This window comes from Pogoniulus pusillus, chromosome 15, assembly GCF_015220805.1.
Source record: "Pogoniulus pusillus isolate bPogPus1 chromosome 15, bPogPus1.pri, whole genome shotgun sequence".
Classification (NCBI taxonomy): Eukaryota; Metazoa; Chordata; class Aves; order Piciformes; family Lybiidae; genus Pogoniulus; species Pogoniulus pusillus.
In genome coordinates, this window is record NC_087278.1 from 5,979,158 (window position 1) to 5,999,128 (window position 19,971).

At 48.6% G+C, this 19,971-nt stretch overlaps 2 protein-coding genes across 2 annotated transcripts in view; one reads left to right on the forward strand and one right to left on the reverse strand.

Moving 5' to 3' along the window:
• Window positions 1–19,971, reverse strand: part of GSG1 (germ cell associated 1) — a 115,876-nt gene that overhangs the window by 47,145 nt on the left and 48,760 nt on the right. The gene's annotated exons all lie outside the window — the stretch shown is intronic.
• On the forward strand, window positions 85–18,050 carry EMP1 (epithelial membrane protein 1). Its single transcript, XM_064154789.1, has 5 exons — window positions 85–231; window positions 13,523–13,640; window positions 15,043–15,145; window positions 15,253–15,393; window positions 16,313–18,050. The coding sequence occupies exons 2-5, from the start codon at window positions 13,563–13,565 to the stop codon at window positions 16,474–16,476; spliced, it is 486 nt and encodes a 161-aa protein (XP_064010859.1). The 5' UTR covers window positions 85–231; window positions 13,523–13,562; the 3' UTR covers window positions 16,477–18,050.

Below are 19,971 nucleotides of genomic sequence, written 5' to 3' on the forward strand. Positions count from 1 at the left end.
CTCCCCCCCCCCCCCCCCCCCCCCCCTTCTCGCTCTCTTTAAAGGCAGACTGATTCATAGTAACTCCTCTAAAACAGAGTGGAAAGACACCACCCTCCCGCACCCCCGGAGGAAACTTAAACCACCACCAGGTCACTCCCCTTCACTACAGCGCTGCGCTCCGGGACATCAGCACTGCAGCCCAGCAGGCTCTTGCTCCCACAGGTGCCAGGACCAGCCTCAGTCCACACGGTAAGCTCCGCTCTCTCCAGCTTTACTCCCTCGCTGTCAGCTACTCTCTTCACCCAGTTTGCTTTCCCCTCTGCTCTGCCACTTCTCTTCGGCTTGGCACATGAGCTGGCTACGGGATGCACCTTAACCTTTCAGCTTTAGCTTTGAAATCCAGCTGCGTTGCAGGGCAAATCAACACTGCAAGGTGCCTTGGTTGCAACCGTAGACTGCTAGCAGCTGTAGTGTTAGTTTTGCCTCCAGGGCATGTGCAGCTAGGGTGCAGGCACAAGGTATCCAACCTGGGCCAGCCCTGGCATAGGAGCTGTCACTCACTTCTGGAGTGGCATTGTTTACAACCGTGGGACAACGCCTGCTTGGAGTTAGGGCTGCTGGCTCAGTGGTTCTGCCTCTCACTTGCATTCTTCTGCGTTGATAGTTCGTTGGGCTTCAATTTTAAAGCAAGACCAATGATGCCAAGTGAAGCCTGAGAGGCCCCAAAGCTGGAGACTTTAGGGTGCAACAGTGACAACCTCTCATTTTCTGTAGGGGCTGGAGCCAAGCCCCAGTTCTTAAGCAAAGCCACAGGATGGGTAGAAATGCATGCCACGCCTTCCTTGGCAGCACCGACCCTGCGTGAGGAGCACTGAGAGCTGAAGCGAGGCAGAGGGCGAAACTGCGTAGAGCGCAGCAGGCTGTGTGGTGGGATCTGGTGCGGGGAGGCACTGATGGGAAGTGTAGGATTGCAGAGACCAGGGATTTTTCTTGTTCACCTCCCTTTACCCATGTCATCACCCCCTCCTTTCCACCCTCTTCTTCACCAGTTCTCTCACTTCATCTGTCCTCTGTATCTTGTGGTCAGATCTGAACGGTTTTTGAGAGCTGAGAAAGGGAGTGCAGCAAAACCAATGTGTTGGCACTGAGCTTTGGTTCCTGTTGCAGGAACCCAGCCCACCCCTGCACAGTTTCATGTGTCTGAGTCTGAAGCAGTATTTAGCCCAGTCTGTCCAGGAATGGTGGGGGCTCAGGCTGGTACTGTGGACAGTTACTAAATAAATGGCCAAGAGGCTGAGCTGAGCTTAACCTTGTGGCAGAAGGATGAATTTTGGGAATTCTGAGGTCCTCTCTGGCCCTATTGCTTGTGACTTGGTTGTGCAGGGATGACTCTTGCCTGAGAAAAGAGGGTGTTTGAATGATAGGGAAGCTGAGACAGTCTGGGTGGACAGCTATTTTGGAAGTTTTAATTTACTATGACTAACAATGAAATTGGTTTGCTTCCTCCCCCCACAAAACAATTAAAAATCCATGTCCACAGAGGAACTTTCACTCAAAAGCTTTGAATTCCTCAGGTAACCTCAGAGAGCATCTTTGCCCCAAAACTGCCCACTTGACATTTCTGATCAGAGTGTGAATCTTTTCTGAGCAAACATACAACAGGGAGCTGGGCACAACGAGTGTGAAAACTTGGAGCCTCTTAGTTGTTCTCTGATAACAGTGCCTAAAGCAGCTGAGTGCATCTGCCCAACCCACCCCACACAGCTGCCAAGCCTGAGGACTGTGTGCACTGAGTGCAGGCTGAAAGACAGCTTCTATTTGCTCCTTTGGGGATGGGCATAGGAAAAGGATCAAAACTGAGGTAGCTTACTAACACTGCAGTGCCTGGAAATACACCCTGAGATGCCGCTCCTGCACTGCACATCCACCTAAGGAGTTCCTCCCAGTAGATTCCCTCAAAAGCTCATCTCAGCTATGAGCAACCACTCAAACACGTGGCACACACAGTCTGAGCCAGTCATCCAGGCTGTCCTTGTGTGAGAGCTGGGCATCTCCACCAGCCACGGACCATCCCAAGGCAGGCACCTGAGAGAGATGGACACATTCACAGAGGAGGCACTTGGGATTTGGTGGCATAATATACTGGTTTTGGAGTAAGTGCCTCAGAGCTGCAGGATTGCCAGTGCTTCCCAGTGCCCTGCTGAGGTTACAGAGCCCTGGAGCCTGGGAAACTGGCCCTGCTGGTCTTTGAATCTTGCAGTGTGCAAGCAGCGCAAGTGCATTGGAATTACTATTTGGTGGCCTGGGGTGGAGCAGAGGCTGTAATTTTGAAACAGTTCTGGAAGATCTGCTGATAACAGCCAGTGGTTTTCTTGATAAAAGACCCACCTCAGGGCCTTGTTTGTAATGAGATGGGGAAGATTGGCCACAAGTATGAATCCTTCTCTCTGTTCATCACCCTGCCAGCTGCAGGGCTGGCACATGGCACACAGTCTGTGCCTGCTTGAGTTTCCTCAGAGCTAAAGCAGGAGTGGTAGGGTACAGCCTGCTTCTTTAGCCTTATCTACTCTTGTAGGACTTATCTGCTCTTGTGGGACAGGCCCCATCAATGCCATGTGGCAGCTGTGACACCTATTTCACAGCACGTTTCCACTTGCTCACCCCTCCAATTTGGCTGCTGGGTGGGTGCTGTCTTCACAGGGTGGTGAAGGGCAAGGCACCTGATGCATGGCTGGGATTTGCCCTCGGACACTTAAGCTCCCTCAAAAGCAAGAAACAGCACTACTGGACCCCTTTGATCTCAATGGGCTCACATGCACACACCCTTCAAGAGGGGGGACGACAGCATCGTTACCCAGCACAACACAGGGCAGGCTGAAAGAGGTGTGGCACTCCTCATTTCTTTCCTTCCTCCTGTTCTGCTGCAAAAAGTAGCAATGGAAAAGGGCTAAAAGATGAGATTTTTTTTACCCTTCCTTCAAGGCAGGGTGAAGTAAGAGGCCAGACATACTGTTTTATACCTCTAAAGAGGAGGGCAAGGAAGGAGATTTCCTGTCTGAAGACAGATGCTTAGTAGTTCATGGCTCTGTGTCTCTTGAGCTGAGGCAAAGCAGCATGCACAGAAAAGAAGGCTCTTCTCTATGGCCCTACTCTTTTGACAGCCTCTGCCAGGTCTGATAACTAATAGCTGCAGTCCTGTACTACTGGCTCTGAATACACGTGCTGAGGAACTAGCTGAAATGTGACTGTACAAATCCTCTGTTAGAGCCAGTCCACACCCAGTCATGCCACAGCATGACACGGGGTCCAGCAGCAGTGCTGTATATCCAGTGCCCAGAGGCAAATCTAGAGCGCCTCTCTTCTTAAACTGTGACACTGCAAGGAGGGCAGCAAAGCAGAACATCTCAGGGCAGTCATCTGGACCATGCTTTCTTCAGATCCTGCAGGAAGAGTTTTGGAAAGTACCTCCTTAGAACAACTGGGCAATGAACAAAGGAAACTAGTCACATTTGCAGTTCTGCACACTCTCCTCCTCCTAAGCTATGTGCAGCAGGGCAGAGAGTACATGGGAGATGCTCTCTGAATAAGACCAAACGTAGCCAATACCTCGTCATGCAGGTTAGGAGGGATGACCCAGCTCCAGAAACCACTTTGCCCAATGGACTGACCAGTTTGCCAAGCTCATAGCACAGCTCTATCCTTGTGAAAACCAGTCTGTATTGCAGGCATGGCGAGACATTGATGGCAGAGTCCAGGAACAGGTCCTGAGCTTGGTCATTGCCAGCCATGCAAAGAAACAAAATGACCTATGAGCACTGAAGTGGCTGATGGCAGGTGAGCAGTGACTCATGTTGAAAGCTTAGCTCTTGTGGTGAAGGGCCACTTGGCAATGTCTTTGGATTAGAGGAAATCCAGGGTGAGGACCTTCACTGTCCTTTTGCCCTCAGAGGGCAGAGTCTCCTCAAACAAGGAGAGTTGTGAAAGCAGCTGCCACAACTAGGTCCAGTGTCCACATTCTTCTCATTCTAGAGAGATATTTCCCCTATGGGCCTCAGCAAACCTCATGGAAAGGACAGTGTGATCCATGGCAGCAAAAGGGAAGAGCTGCAAAATGCTCAGAGGTGGAAGCAGGCTGGTCAGAGGGTTGCTGAAGCTATCTCCAGGATCTTGGATCACTACTGAAGAAAAGCTGGACTCTGCAACTGGCATAGCCACTGGCTGTGTCAGCTCAGGCAGCTCAGCCACCCTACCTGCTAGTTGGCCTCTTGCAGCTGCAGCTAGGACAGTGTGGTGTGCCCTGACATCGGGATTTCTTGGTGCCTGGTGGAAAGCCATTTGCACATGTAAGATGAGCTAGAACGACCCTTACAGGGTTCTGTCAGCCCACACTAATCACAGCTGTAAGAAGCTCTTTTGAAGGCAAATGAGGCGTTTTACCTCCAAGCCATCTTTATCCAACCCTGCACAGAGCACAGACCAGCTCCAGGTTGCACAGCATCCTCTTGCTTCTGCTCTGTAGTTGTGCTGCTGCTCCTTCCAATCTACCACTTGTGCACTGCAGTTTGAAAGGAGGAGCTATCAGACGATTCTGCAAGTTAATCCTGCACAAACTGTTTTTAAGCTGGCTTGCAGGAACAAGGACTGAGGCAGATTGACCCAAATGCTCATACTCTTTAGATGCATGAGTTGCATTGATCTCCAGGTCTCTTAGTCTGTACCAGAACATTCAGAGCTTTTACAGTTTTGAGAGGGCTGCAGTCTGATCAGGAACCACTACTTTAGCAAAGCTGCCTGACAAAACCCAGAAAATAAGGAAGAAATAAAATCTTTACAGACCTGTCTGTGCAAATCAGAGAGCTGCAGGTTTCATTTGAAAGTGCAGCTAAAAGCACAGCTGACATAGGCTCTAGGGACCTTCCACCTCTATCTAAAAGCTGTAGCAAGGAGGAAAAGCAGAAAGTGCCATCAGATATGGTCTGTGTAGTTCTGCTCACACCACACTGTAACCTCAACTTTCCTGTTGTAGCTGTGAGAGAGTTTCTTCCATGTGAGTACTGTCAAAGTCTGATAGATGTGCACATCCATAAGGAAGCCATGCATGAGCACTGATGCAAGCAGCCACACACTTGCTCATGGTCCAGCTCTGCTCACAGAGCATGCTCCCATTCACAGAGGGAGCCAGGCAGGGCTGCAGATGCACAGCCCTACACACCCTGCAGCATGACTTTCAATCCTCCCACAAATGTTTCTCACACAGCTTGGCATCTTGTTCTGAACCCTTTACAAGTCCCAGCAACTCCAGTGTCTAATTAACCAACCCAAGGACCTTCCAACACTCTAAGGGTTGAGAGTTCTCCCCATTGTACTTCCAAAGGTGGTGGACTTTGCTGTCTTTTCATTAGCTCTGAGGTCCCTTTCCTTACCCCTTCCTCTTACTCGCTTCTCGGCAGTCCCAGCTCTTCTTTGGGGTGTCTAGTGTGAGGAGTGACAGCGTTTCCCTCCAGCAGCAGCTGCTGGCTGGCTGCTTGCCAGGCCCAGGCAGCCGTCTCTCCCTCTTCTTACTACCAAGCGAGCTTTGGAGTTTCAGTTGATGTTGTCACATGGCTGAGCGCTCGAGGGCGGTTTCTTCTGGAGAAAATGCCAATTTCTCACTGTCTGCCCTAGGAGCTCTGATATTTCCCCACTCTCAGATGAATCATGAGCATGAGAGCTGGAAAACCCTTGTGTGTCATCTTTTGTGACTCCCCCTTGTATATCTGTGAGTTGGTTACTAAGGGTGGATTCTTCGAGGCTTTATCTGGTCCCCCAGAAATGATTCACGTGCCAGGACTTTGCCACTCCCCTGATCCCTTGGAGACCATACCACCAGGAAATGCTTTCCAAGAACCAGACAGAATCTTTCCTTCAATTAAGTTTATTTTCAGCTGTAGCCCCTCTAGGGCTCTACACTTTCTTTTTGGTTGACATTCACCTGCTACTTTCACAGCCTTGCTGTTCCTCATGTAGTCGCCACAGACACCGCCCATGCATGCACAAAATCTTCTTACTGCCATAAACCAGGGACTCCAAAGGTCTCTGTGTACCCACACACCTCTTGCCCAACCCCTTTCCTACCCATGTGAAACGTCTTTCCAGAGGCACCAGTTTAGTCATCCACATGTCCATAAAGGGTAAATTGCGTCAGACTGCTCTGTCAAAATGAGGTTATCAACAGCAGTGCTGGCACACAATGGTTTATGAAAGTCTGGAGTCAGCAAGGACTCTGGATTCAGATGGATCTGAAGCAAGAAGCAGCAAAGGATGAAAGCAAAACAATCCTTCCCTGCAGGCACTTAAAGCTGTTATGAGCTCTCCAGTAAGAAAGTGATGGCTCCACCAGCATGGCTGGATCCACGGTATGGTATCCATGGCTGGATACCACCAGCACATCACAGACATCTTTATAACTTTGCATCTTGCCAAATATGGACTCATGCTTGTATTGCACATAAGGACAAGGTCTGCAGTTGTAGCAGGGCTAACATGCAGTAAGGACCTCAGCCCAGTCAAAACAAATCCTGCAGAAGGTTTTATCCCACCTCAAGGTTTCCCTTACTGGAAGCATCATGGCAGCATCGCTATATGACAGTTTGCTTTACATTCATGACAGAGGTGGCAGGTTCAAACAATATCAAATAGTTTTCACTTTCCTATCCTCTTCATTTCCCCTCTTTCTTTCCAGATGGCCTTGTCCCTGATGCAAACTGCTGGTATTCCTGGTGTGACTCTGTGCCACCTCAGACAGTGGCCAGGTTCCCATTCTTTGTCTAAACACTGGACATCCTACTGCCTTCATCAGAGACAAAGCACTGGTTTAACTTTCTGCTGCATTCCTCATGTTCTGTGGTGGCAGCTGGGGTAGGCAGAATTTCTTTCATCCCAGTTGACTTGAATCTGTGGAGGATTTTGTTGATATCCTGGCCCAAAGCATTGACTTTTCCCTGAAATGTCATACTCCCTTTGTTGAGAAATTGAATGTACCAAACCCAAGGGACTTCAGCTGAAAGCATGAGTTTTAGAGGAGTCAGTGGTCACCAGGGTGCTCACAGGTGGTGTGATTTAATGTCCTCTGCTCCCTGGATGCCATTGGAGGTTATAAGCTATCAGCTTGGTTCTCCTCTCAGCCAAGCATGTCTCGCCAAGTCACCCAGGGAGAGGTAGTCCCAGACAGGAACCTCAGTTCAGAGAGGAGAATGGGAATGAAAGTCAGATGAGCTAAATCACTTAGGAACACTTCAGATCTGAAATAGTTCAGATTCAGTGGAGAGTGCTCTGACTTTTCATCCCAAACAATCCAATCATTCCTACAGAAACATCCTGTACACTTACCCTCAGTGCACTTTATGCTAGAAGCAGAGGACCACTACCTAATCTGGCTTTAACCTCTTCAGCAACCAGCTCCCCATGTTTGAGAAACTACACCTTTGGCCTTTTGTCATATCTGCAAGTGGCACCTTGCATTCCATCCTGATACTTTGCTAAGCAGCAAATCAAAGCCAAGGACACACTTCATGAGATTGCCCTCATGATAGTACAACCAAAGCACTTTAGACAGGGCTGATACAGGTGGCCACACTTTACCTGCCTTAGTTTTTAGCAGATAGTGCTTGCCTGCTAGACCTTGGAGTGCAGCAGAGCTGTGTGCTGTTCCCCAGTGTGCACAGTCAGAGAAATAGTTTCTACACAGAGTCTGTCATGCTTATCAGTAGGCTTTTTTTTCTCCCTTTGTGCTGAAAGCTGCTATGGTGATTGTTATTCATGGTTATTGTTGGTGTGGCTTGTTATTTCTCCACGTCCATCATCCAGGAAAAGGAAATTCAGTTTGCTGTCATCGGTGCAAGATCATCTCTTGACTCACGCAGGCTGTTCAGCAGGTGTATGACCTTCACTTTTTCCTCCCCAGCCTGTCCAGCATCAGTAGTCATTCTGCTCTCATATCTCAGCAATGTTTTCCTTGGCTTAGGGTCTCCTCTCTGGAAAGGGAAGCTCAGTGTAGGATTTACAACCTGGTTCCTTGATTGAATCTTACAAATAATAGAATGGTTTAGGGTGAAGGAGACCTTAAAGATCATCTAGTTCCAACCCACCTGCCATGGGCAGTAACTCCTTCCACTAGAACAGTTTGCTCAAAGCCCCATCCAGCCTGGCTTTGAGCACTTCTAGGGATGGGGCATCCACAGCCTCTTTGGACAACCATTTTCCAGTGTCTCATCAACCAGACAGCAAAGAATTTCTTCCTGATGTCTAATCTAAATCTACTCTCTTTCAGTTTACTCCTTGTCCTATCTCTACACCTCCTGCCAGTATATCCCCATCTTTGCTGTAGGCCTGTTTTAAGTACTGGAAGGCTGTTCTGAGGTCTCCTTGGAGCCTTCTCTTCCCCAGGCTCCAGCACTCTCAGCCTGCTCTCATAGTGGAGGTATTCCAGCCCTCTGAGCATCCTTGTGGCCTTCATCCTGACCCACTCGAGCAGGTCCACATCCTTCTTGTGCTGGGGCCCTCAGAGTTAAACACACTTACAATGTGTCCTGAACATTTGCAGGGCTAAATAACTGTGGTTTGGGGAGCTTTGGGGTGAGTCAGTGGAAAAAACTGGCAGCTCTAGAAAGGCTAAGACTGACTCATAGCCCAAGAAAAGCCCAAAGAGTGCCAAATCCAGCTGCAGTTTAGGTAGAGGAATGGGAGAAAAGGCATTTGCATGCAACTGTGTCCTACTGCTCCAGCAAAGTGACCCCACCCTGTAGCAGAGAAAGATGTCTCACACTAAAGGAATGGAAAGAGTATCCTGTCAGTTCCCAGTGCTCTGCCAGCTTTGCAGTCTAGTGGGAGGAAAAGTCCACGCTGCATCCTTACCACACCATCAGAGGCAGAAAGGATGTTTCAGTGCCATTTGTTCACCCACTGCTCCTCTGGGATTGCTCTGTAGTGTTTAATTTTAAAAGGCAGGGAAAGATGAAGGAAGGGGAAAGGGAATGAGCAGAGAGGAAGGCTTGTGCTTCAGCTCACAAAGGATCAAAACTCTGAGCACATATTCCCCAGGGGAGTTTGTGTTTGATATTGTGTGTGTTTCAGGGAGAGGTGCTGATGTTCTGAGGAAGTAGGTGTGCTGAAAACACCTGAACTAACACTGCTCTCAAGCTGTGTGAGAATGGGGCAGGAAAAGAATCATAGAATCAACCAGGTTGGAAGAGACCTCAAAGATCATTATCACCCAGCCCTGTCCAATCAACCAGACCATGGCACTAAGTGCCTCATCCAGGCTTTGCTTGAACACCTCCAGGGATGGTGACTCCACCACCTCCCTGGGCAGCCCATTCCAATGCCAATCACTCTCTCTGCCAACAACTTCCTCCTAACATCCAGTCTATACTTCCCCCAGCACAACTTGAGACTGTGTCCCCTTGTTCTGTTGCTGGTTGCCTGGGAGAAGAGACCAACCCCACCTGGCTACAACCTCCCTTCAGGTAGTTATAGACAGCAATGAGGTCAGCCCTGAGCCTCCTCTTCTGCAGGCTGCACACCCCCAGCTCCCTCAGCCTCTCCTCACAGGGCTGTGCTCCAGGCCCCTCACCAGCTTTGTTGCCCTTCTCTGGACATGTTCCTGTATCTCAACATCTCTCTTGACTTGAGGAGCCCATAACTGGACACAGCACTCAAGGTGTGGCCTGACCAATGCTGAGTACAGGGGCAGAATAACCTCCCTTGCTGTCCTGGCCACGCTGCTCCTGATAAAGGCCAGGGAAACAAAGGGAATAAAGGATTTGGGGGTTTCATTAGTGTATTGGTCAAATTTCTGGGTGTGGTTTTGGGGCTGGGTGGGTTTTTTAGATTGAAAAGAAGTACTTACCTCTCATTTTCATTTCTGAATGTAAACAAAATAATTTAAAAGGACTATCCCCATCCTTTAAGTTATTGTGAAAGTAGGTTTTTAGTCTTTCAAGTACAGGGTTGGATTTTTTTCCAGTCCTCAAATATAATCAGCAAGAAAACCTGCTGAATTAGTTTTTAAGGAGGCCACAAAAAATCCATTTGTATAAGGTGGAAGAATGTATTGAATGCTGGCAAAAAGGTAAATATCAGAGCAGGGGGGTGTGTATCAGTGCACTACAGTGGCAAGAGCACTCACTACAGTTTGTATAAAACCAAAGAGAACACAAAATAGGTTGACAAATCATAGGAACATAGGATGTTAGGGGTTGGAAGGGACCCAAAGAGATCTAGTCCAACCCCCCTGACAGAGCAGGACAATGCTATCTAACACAGACCACAGAGGAACACATCCAGACAGCCCTTGAAAGTCTTCAGAGAAGGAGACCCCACAACCTCTCTGGGCAGCCTGTTCCAGTGCTCTGTGACCCTTACAGTAAAGAAGTTCCCCCTTGTGTTGAGTGGAACCTCCTGTGCTGCAACTTACACCTGTTGCTCCTTGCCCTATCACAGGGATCAAGTGAGCAGAGCCTGCCCCCCCATTCTTGGCCAGTCTTCAGATACAAACATTTATCAAATCCCCTCTAAGTCTTCTCTTCTCCAGACTAAAAAGCCCCAGGTCCCTCAGCCTCTCCCCACAAGCCATGCCCTCCTGTGCCCTAATCATCCTCATAGCCCTCTGCTGGACCCTCTCCAGCAGATCCCTGTCCCTCTTCAACTGGGGAGCCCAAAACTGAACACAGCATTGAAGATGAGGTCTCAGCAGGGCAGAGTAGAGGGGGAGGAGAACCTCCCTTGATCTGCTGGACACACTCCTCGTAATAAACCCCAGGATCTCATTGGCCTTCTTGGCCACAAGGGCACATTGCTGTGCCATGGGTAACTTGTTAGCCACCAGGACTCTCAGGTCCCTCTCCACAGGACTGCTCTCCAGCAGTCAGCTCCCAGCCTGTACTGGTGCAGTTTGTTATTCCTCCCCAGGTGCAAGACTCTGCTCTTGTCCTTGTTGAACTTCATCTGGTTCCTCTGTGCCCAGCTCTCACTTAAATCATTTAAAAGGATGGGAAGGTTTGACTGAGAGGCTCTGTTCAAGGTACTTGCTGCAGATGCCTAACTTTGGCATGTAGCAGCAATAGTTCCTCAGCTCAAGGTACTGTGGTGATGTTTGTATCAATTGCTGCCCAGCATTTTGCAATCCTCTCTCTTTTTGTGGTCAGTGGAGAGAAAGGGTTTGGCACTTTTGTCAAGTGTGTTCATGTGTTAGTGTACATGTAGTATTGAGAACCTGGGTTTTAGCAATCCTGAGGTCAAAAATAGCTGTCACCAGAGAGGAGCTCCTAAGAGACATGTATTTCATCCCAGACCATCCCTAAGGGAGATATTGTGACTAGAGGGGGCACAGTGATAAGGCCATCCAGGCAAATCAAGCCCTAGAGCATGAGTAGTTTGCTAGGACACCCCAAAGCAGACAATCAAGCCCAGCCCACGCTCAAGAACCCAGAGCTAAACAAATCCAGAGAGCGTTCCTAGGTGAAGAAAACCTCACAGCACTCAAGTTCTAAACTCAAGAAATTCCTCTTGGTATCAGCTAATGCCTGAACTGCACAAAAAGCCACTCATGGAGAAGCCTTCCTGCCCATTGTGGTTTGGGAAACTGCATCCAAAGCAATGCAAGAAATAGCTGCAGCATTTTACTGGAATATACTCCCACATGTGGCCACAATGAGAGGAAAGACAGAAGTGGAGGAGTCACTGAGTAAAAAAACCCTGCACTTATGGTACTTTACAAAGCCTTTTGTTACATTGTGCATGAAAGACATCATAAACTATAATTGTGTTGTTCCATGACAGTGTTACCACACCCTGTACAAATGGTGACAGCATCAAACCTTACCTGAGTCACCTGGACCAAAATAACTTGACAGCTAACATTAATCACATTGCATGATACTACTCTTCAGTACCAGCACAACCAAGAGAAAGAGCCACACAGCCCTGTAAAACTTTCTAGGCAGCAGCTTTTCACTAGCCACAGAGTGGAACCAGTGAACTCTCCTGCCTGGTTTCTGTGGCTGTACTGCATGTTTACAAATAAGTGCCTGGGAGGATGAGAAATATACTCACTACTTTAGTGGGAATTGTCTGCATCCACTCTCACAGCTTAGATTTGTTCCTTGTATTTTGTATTTTCAGAGGAGAAGGCATCTGGAAAGTACCATCAGAGCTATCTAAAGCACATTCCCTGGCCTTTCCAATTGTGTGTTCAGCAGTGACAGGGAATCTCGCTAAAAAACCTAAAAGCTTGCAGGGTGCAGAGGCAAAACAACAACAAAAAAATATACAAAACAAACCAAAGAGGAATTTGCATTACAAGAGAACCTTATTGCAGCAATAACGTGAGCTGCATGCCTCAAGTTCTAAAAAGGAAACAGGCACTTTGCATTGCAAACCAAAGTATCTTCCCCACGACACCTCAGTGGCTTTTCTGTTCTGCTTATTCTCTTCTTCACATAATGGGGCAAGTAGTGGTAACCTCCTAGTCTGCTCTCCATCAGTGCTCAATACCTAAGGCCCCCAGGAGCACATGGTCCTCTAACCTGTATTAGCACCAGCTGAAGAAGTCTGTGCCATCAAACAGAAAAGGAGACCAGGAAAGGAAACATTTCCAGACCTCTGTGAATCCTGTGGGCTAAAACTTCTCTTCCTGGAGTGTAGGCCTGGAGTGTGTCATTTTTCCTCCACATAACCACACGTCAACTTTAGCAACCAGGCTAATTTTACAACGCCCCTAAGCTAATTACCCCTGCCCTACATGTCCACCCAGACTGTGCTCTTACCTTCAGGCTTTCATTAACCTCTTGAGCAACTCTCTTTTGACAAAGATTTTGACTAAGGTTTTAGAGTACTCTGCACTGGTTAGACCTCACCTTGAGTACTGTGTTCAGTTCTGGGCCCCCCAGTTTAGGAGGGACATTGAGATGATTGAGCGTGTCCAGAGAAGGGCAACGAGGCTGGGGAGAGGCCTTGAGCACAGCCCTACGAGGAGAGGCTGAGGGAGCTGGGATTGGTTAGCCTGGAGAAGAGGAGGCTCAGAGGTAACCTTATTGCTGTCTACAACTACCTGAGGGGTGGTTGTGGCCAGGGGGAGGTTGCTCTCTTCTCTCAGGTGGCCAGCACCAGAACAAGAGGACACAGCCTCAAGCTACACCAGGGGAAATTTAGGCTGGAGGTGAGGAGAAAGTTCTTCACTGAGAGAGTCATTGGACACTGGAATGGGCTGCCCGGGGAGGTGGTGGAGTCACCGTCCCTGGAGCTGTTCAAGGCAGGATTGGATGTGGCACTTGGTGCCATGGTCTAGCCTTGAGCTCTGCGGTAAGGGGTTGGACTTGATGATCTATGAGGTCTCTTCCAACGTTGTTGATACTGTGATTAGAGATGTGATGGTTTTGTGACTACTGCTTCCAAAATGGATATGAGATCTATTTGTTTTCTTATGTGTAAATAAAGCTTCTAGCAAAGCTACCCTTTGGTGAAGCCCTTCCATTCACCTCCTCTCCCTCTTCTTGTTCTCCAGAGCTCTCCGTGTCAGTGACACGACCTAGAAGAGATCCAAGATGTTGGTGCTCCTGGCTGGCATCTTTGTGGTTCACATTGCCACTGTCATCATGCTCTTTGTCTCCACCATTGCCAACGTAAGTAAGGGAGCATTCTGGATGAGACTCAGCTGTTTGCCTTGCACAGCACTCGCCAGCCTGCCAGGGGAAAAGGTGGGCGGGTGCTCAGGTCTAGAGGTGAGGGACACCCACTCACAGCCATGAGCAAACATGGAGCAGTGCTGGAGGTGCTCAGGGCACAGAAAGGCAGCTGGCACGGTACAGGGAGCAGTCACTGCCTGCCGTGCTCCCAAACCGCGGAGCCAGCAGCGCCGCAACGCTCAGCGGAGAGTGCAAGGAGAGAGGGGAGGCAGCAGAGCAGATGAGGGCTCCGAAGAGCTATTTGTCACGGCGTCTGGAGGCTAGGCTGGGCTGGGCTGGGCTGTTGCACAACGAGCGCTCCGCCGCACCCGTCTGCGTGGCGGGCAGCACGCCGCGGCCGGGGCCCGGGGCCGCCGCCAGCGCTGCCGCCGGTGGTCAGCCTCAGCCGAGGGGAAACCCGGGGCGAGGCTGACCCCTGGCGGTTCTGCGGGGGCTGCGCGGCCGGGGTCTCCCTGCTGCCCTTCCCTCCCCGGCAGCCCTGGCTAGGGCTTGGGCGCTCGCTTCCTCGCCTCTCCGTGCCCTCCCGCAGCCTGGCACGGGGAGAGGACGACTGAGCAATTCCCTCCTCAACGCGGGAGCCGACTTGTCACAGAATCCTGTAGGCTGGAAAAGCCCTTCAAGGTCATAAGTCCAACCATTAGCCCTACTCTACCAAGGCCATATACCCGAGCACCACATCTACACGGTTTTTATACCCCTCCAGGGATGGTGACTCAGCTGCCTCCCTGGGCAGCCTGTTCCAGTGCCTGTCAGCCCTCTCGGTGATTTTTGTTTTGTGCTAATGTCAAGGCCAAGCCTCTCCTGCTGCAGCTCAAGGCCATTCCCTCTATCACTAGTTACTTGGGAGAACAGACCTAAGCCCACATCACTACAACCTCCCTTCAGGTAGCTGTAGAGAGCAGTGAGGTCTCCCCTCAGCCTGCTTTTCTTCAGAGCAAACAACCCCAGTTCCCTCAGCTGTTCCTCATAGGACTTCTCCCCTAGACCCTTCACCAGCTTAGCTGCTCTTCTCTGGATGCACCGCAGCACCTCAATGTGTTTCTGGTATTGTGGTGCCCAAAACTGAATTTGGGACTCAGTGTGTGGCCACTGTGTACCAATGCAGAGTACAGAGGGAGGATCTCCTCCCTGGTCCTGCTTGACTTCCCCAGTGCTTTGCCTAGACCAAATGCCTCCTGTTTTTGGGAACCTGCATGGTCTCCCACCTGCTTCAGCTGCTCACACAGCTCTCTGGCTGGTGGAACTTGGGTGGGTGTCTTGCCACCCTTGCAGTTTAACCTGGCTAAAAGAGCAAGGAAGCTGTCCTTCTCATTGACACAAGTGTTTCACCCTGTTTCAGGTTTGGATGGTGGGTTCTTCCACTATGGGAACGGTCTCATCAGGACTCTGGCTACTGTGCAACACGACCTGCACAGCGCTGCCAGTCAGCAGCGATGATGAGAGTAAGTTACATCTGTGTTTTTGTTGTAGGGCTCAGTTTCAGGGTCTTGGTGCACTGTACCAACACTGAGTCCTGACCTTCTCAAATCTATTCCCTGTATGCCCACAGCTTCCCTCAGAGCCACGCAAGCCTTTATGATCCTCTCAATCATTTTCTCCGTCGTTGCGCTTGCCATGTTCGTTGTCCAGCTCTTTACCCTGGAGAAAGGCAAACGTTTCTACATCACTGGAGCCATCATGTTGGTTTGCTGTAAGTATGCATACCTTGTGATGCTTGTGTTTGTGTACCACTGCCTCTGCAAGCCCAAGTATCATAGAATCATAGAATCAACCAGGTTGGAAGAGACCTCCAAGATAATCCAGTCTAACCTAGCACCCATCCCTAGCCAGTCAAATAGACCCTGGCACTAAGTGCCTCATCCAGTCTTTTCTTCAACACCTCCAGGGACAGTGACTCCACTACCTCCCTGGGCAGCCCATTCCAATGGCAAATCAGTTCTCACTAGATTTGTTTACCACAGGATGCAAACAGAAGCAAAGCAAGTCTGGGCAAGCCAAAGTCCTCAGGTTCTCTGTCCTCCTTCCTGCAGTTGCCTCCCCCCATAGTAGCCACATATCTGCCACACATGGCCAGCAGGAAAGGTTGTCAGACAGTTAAATGCTTCCAGTGACCCAATTTTTTGTGATAAAACAAAGCACTGAGGCACTGGAAAGTGCTGGCTTGTTGGGTTTGGTTTTTGTTGTTTTTACTTTATATGATGAGAATGTTTCCAAATTTTCCCTAGAAAAGCCTAGGGGATTTTGAAAAATACCTCTGAAAGACAACAAAAAGGACTCCAGTATTTAGAAGGGGCAAGGGAATAAAATTAGACAGTTACTGCTCCTCAGATTCCACACTTATACACCAAACTGTCTGCAGATCTTATTACTGATTTCCCCCTAACAAAAGTTTATTTCCCATGACAGCCACTAAACAAGCCCCTAACGTCTTATGTCATCATGTTTGCAAGAGAAACTCCCCCATAAATAAGCCTAATGGGCAGCAGCCCCTCTCATCTGGCACAGGGCTTACATTACAGCCTCAGAGGAACAGCAGTACTTCTGAAGTCCTGCAGCAGTGCTGGTTTCTGTGTATTTGCCAACTCTCTTTTCCTCCTCTCTTCCCACAGGGCTGTGCATTCTGATTGGAGTCTCCATTTACACAGCTCGCTTCACAGGCATGATGAGTGTCTTGGAACGTCCTCACCATGGCTACTGCTTCATATTGGCTTGGATCTGTTTTTGCTTCAGTTTCATCACTGGCATCCTCTATCTTGTTCTTAGGAAAAAATAAGGCTGGTGGGAGGCCAGGGGAGAGGGTTGGTTACTGGGAATGGGGAAGAATTGCTCTGCTGAGAGAACTGTTGGGCCAATAGACAGAAATGGCCACAAAAATGACCACTGCCACCACCACCACCACAGAAAAATCACTAACAAAGCTAGAAACTTCAGAATGTCCTTCACCAAAAAGAGGGAGGAACAGCTCCAGTTTTAGCACTCTTGGGGCTGCTGCACCAGAGATCTGCAAGTGACCCAGACAGCTCTTCTCCTTTTCTGCAAAGGCATGTCATATCCTCACAAAGCTTCAAGCTCAGAAGTGATGATTGAAGAGCACTACACAAACAAGGGCTACACCTTTTTCCCTTCCTACAGCCCTTCTCATTTACTTTTTGGTGTGCCTTGTGGCTTGGGCAGTGAGGCTTATGACCCTTTTTTATTTGTCTTTCGAAACATATGGGATGGGTCTTTTTTGTTACATTTTATATATTATATATATATATATGCACATATGTGAAAGTTAAAGACATTAAATTGAGATGCAATCCACTAGAAATCAGACTACATTCATAGTAAAATGTCTCCAGAAATAAGGCAGCAATATTTTTGGCTGTTCTGTTTACTATTTGATATTCCCATAACTGAACCAGAGGCATGTAAGAAGGGCACATCCACAGGTGTGGATGATAGACAGGGACAGAAAGAGAGAGAGAGAAGTATGGAGATAAAGATACACAGGGTCTCCTAATTACAGAGGATGGAGTTGCTCAATGATGCATAAGTAGGGAGAGGAATCACCTGAGTGCATGTCTAATGCTGAAATCTTCTGTTCAGCTCCAGAACATGGTAACAGCCCTGCAACGTGGCAGATCTTTACTGAGACAGGTCCTTATCTGTAGGCAGGGTGTTCTCCCCACATTGTCATCCAATGCATAGTATTGATTGAACCTTTTGACACATCTCATCTCTAAAGGAGGTGATACTAGCGTGCAGGGGAACTGCACTCTGCAATGAGAGTTTGGAAGAGATGAGGCAGAGCTTTTGAGTTCTGCTCGTTGGGGCTGCACGACCTTAGGCCAGTCATTTAACCTGGTGCTTTTCCATCTGCCAAATCCTTCCACAAAACTATACCTACCTCCCAGGGTTGCTGAGACATTTGGAGTCCACTCTGTAATACGAGGTCCCCATGTGAAAGGCTGGCATGGGAAAGTAGGGCACTGACACTGCTGCAACCCACAAATTTGTCAGCTCAATGAATCTCAGTCACTAGTGGCATTTGTAAGGGACAAAAGGTCAACACTTCTTGTGATTCCATCCACAACTGAAGGGCAGAGTATGAAAAAGAAACCAGCCCAAGATTCAGGTGCAGATTGTGCATGGATGCTATTTACACCTCTCTCTCTCTCTTTCTTTTCTGTTACATTTTCTTCTTTTGTAGACCTTCTAAATTGGGTGGATCTATTCTAGTACTGTATGTTGCTGTTTCATTAACAAAGGTTATTTCATATATAGTCCTTGTAAATATTTTGAAATGCATATTTTTAACTTCAACTGTAGAAAAGAATAAAACCTAATTCCCTTTATTAGAAAGAGGCCTGCTCCTTTTTAATATTGTTTTTTGTTATTATTCCATTTTTCATGTATTTATTAACAGAAGTATTTGCTGCTCTTATTGAATCAAATCTGACCCCTTTAAGCTGATGCAGAACTACTTTTTGTTATAAGAGATTTCCTGTTCTGCTCTCAGAACTGCTGTTTCAGGCTCAATGCAAGCTCAAGGAGGTAGTGTGAGCAATGTTAACAGTTTCAGGTGCTGGAAGGTGTCCAGAGAAGGGCAATGAAGCTGGTGAAAGACCTGGAACACAAACCCTATGAGGAGAGGCTGAGGAAGCTGGGGGTGTGCAGCCTGGAGAAGAGGAGGCTCAGGGGTGACCTCATTGCTGTCTACAACTACCTGAAGGGAGGCTGTAGCCAGGTGGGGTTGGTCTCTTCTCCCAGGCAACCAGCAACAGAACAAGGGGACACAGTCTCAAGTTGTGCCAGGGGAAGTATAGGCTGGATGTTAGGAGGAAGTTGTTGACAGAGAGAGTGATTGGCATTGGAATGGGCTGCCCAGGGAGGTGGTGGAGTCACTGTCCCTGGAGGTGTTCAAGCAAAGCCTGGCTGAGGCACTCGGTGCCATGGTCTAGTTGATTGGCTGGGGCTGGGTGCTAGGTTGGACTGGGTGATTGTGTAGATCTCTTCCAACCTGGTTGATTCTATGATTCTAATGGGAAATGATGCTGCAGGATTTGTTGTGCTTTAGATCAGTCCTCAGCAGAAATGAGTCTCAAAGCAAAATCAGGGAGGTATTTCTGGGGAGCCAAGGAATTGGTATAGATGTTGCCTCCTTAGCATTATCTGGTCAAACACCTCAGCTACTCTGCTTGAGTGGAGTCCAAAGTCCGGGACACAGGCAGATAGGAGCAAACTATGTGAGGTGAAGTAAGGCCTTACAAGAATCAGCTGGGTAGGGATTTCTAATTTGTCAATTAATCCACACCAGGGAGAGCTAAGATACCTACTAACTGAAGGCAGAGCAGTGGTGTGAAGCTTTAGGAGAGGAGGTTTCACACAATAAAGACTTCATGCATAGCAAGGTGTAGGAAGGCTCACAGTGTGCAATAGGTGGACACTTGCCTTGGTCCCAGGGCTCCTGCTGTGCTCTTATAAGAGCAGGGTAACCAGGAAGACCAGACAGGCTCTGTGGACAGGTCTTCTTTGGTTACAAGGTGATGATGGTTGGTGAGACATGAGCCAGTGGCTGAGGTGGGAATATTGGGAGCTGGTAGCCAAGTAGCTTTGCAAGAGCACACCCACTGTCAGGTCGGTCACACATGACAGTGTGATACCTTACAGGAGGACAAAGCCATGCCAAGTTTGTTAGTGTGTCCAGGCAATGTCTTCAAATTTTAAACAATGGTCTCAAAACAGCCTTTGCCTCTACACAAATGTTGTCATAGGCAGCTCAGCAAGGATAAGAAGGCTACTGGACACTAAGGACAGCATGATTCATTAGAAAGACCCCTTGGGCTCTTGTAGGATTAGTGTCTTCATCTATGGTTAGAAAAAAATCATTGGGTCCTCCAGCATTTGGCAAGTCTAGTCAGTCTCATCCCTGAAGTCTAACCAACACAGCCTTTGCTCCACATCTGGTAGCTCCCATCACCATCATCTTATATTTGGGGTGGGCAGGTAGGGAGTTCTATTGGGCACTGGCAGGACAGAGCACACCGAACAGAAAAGCAGATGATGACAAAGACGTGTCAGCTGCAAGACAGAAAAGGACAGGAACAAATGACACTATTGCTTGTGTCATATGATGGGTGGTTGCTCAAAAATCGTCTTCAACACAGCTTGAAGCAACACTGACCCAGTGAGACACAGTGATGACATTCCTGCAAGAGCTCTTACAAGGATTTCAGGGACTAAGCCTCGCAAGGGACAGGACCAAGCCAGACTCCATTACTTC

Excerpts from the sequence above, each read along its gene's own strand:
- EMP1 (XM_064154789.1), top strand. The coding sequence starts at position 13,563 with ATGTTGGTGCTCCTGGCTGGCATCTTTGTGGTTCACATTGCCACTGTC. Across the intron at positions 13,641-15,042 it reads TTGTCTCCACCATTGCCAAC|GTTTGGATGGTGGGTTCTTC; the intron begins GTAAGTAAGGGA and ends ACCCTGTTTCAG. Across the intron at positions 15,394-16,312 it reads AGCCATCATGTTGGTTTGCT|GGCTGTGCATTCTGATTGGA; the intron begins GTAAGTATGCAT and ends CTCTTCCCACAG.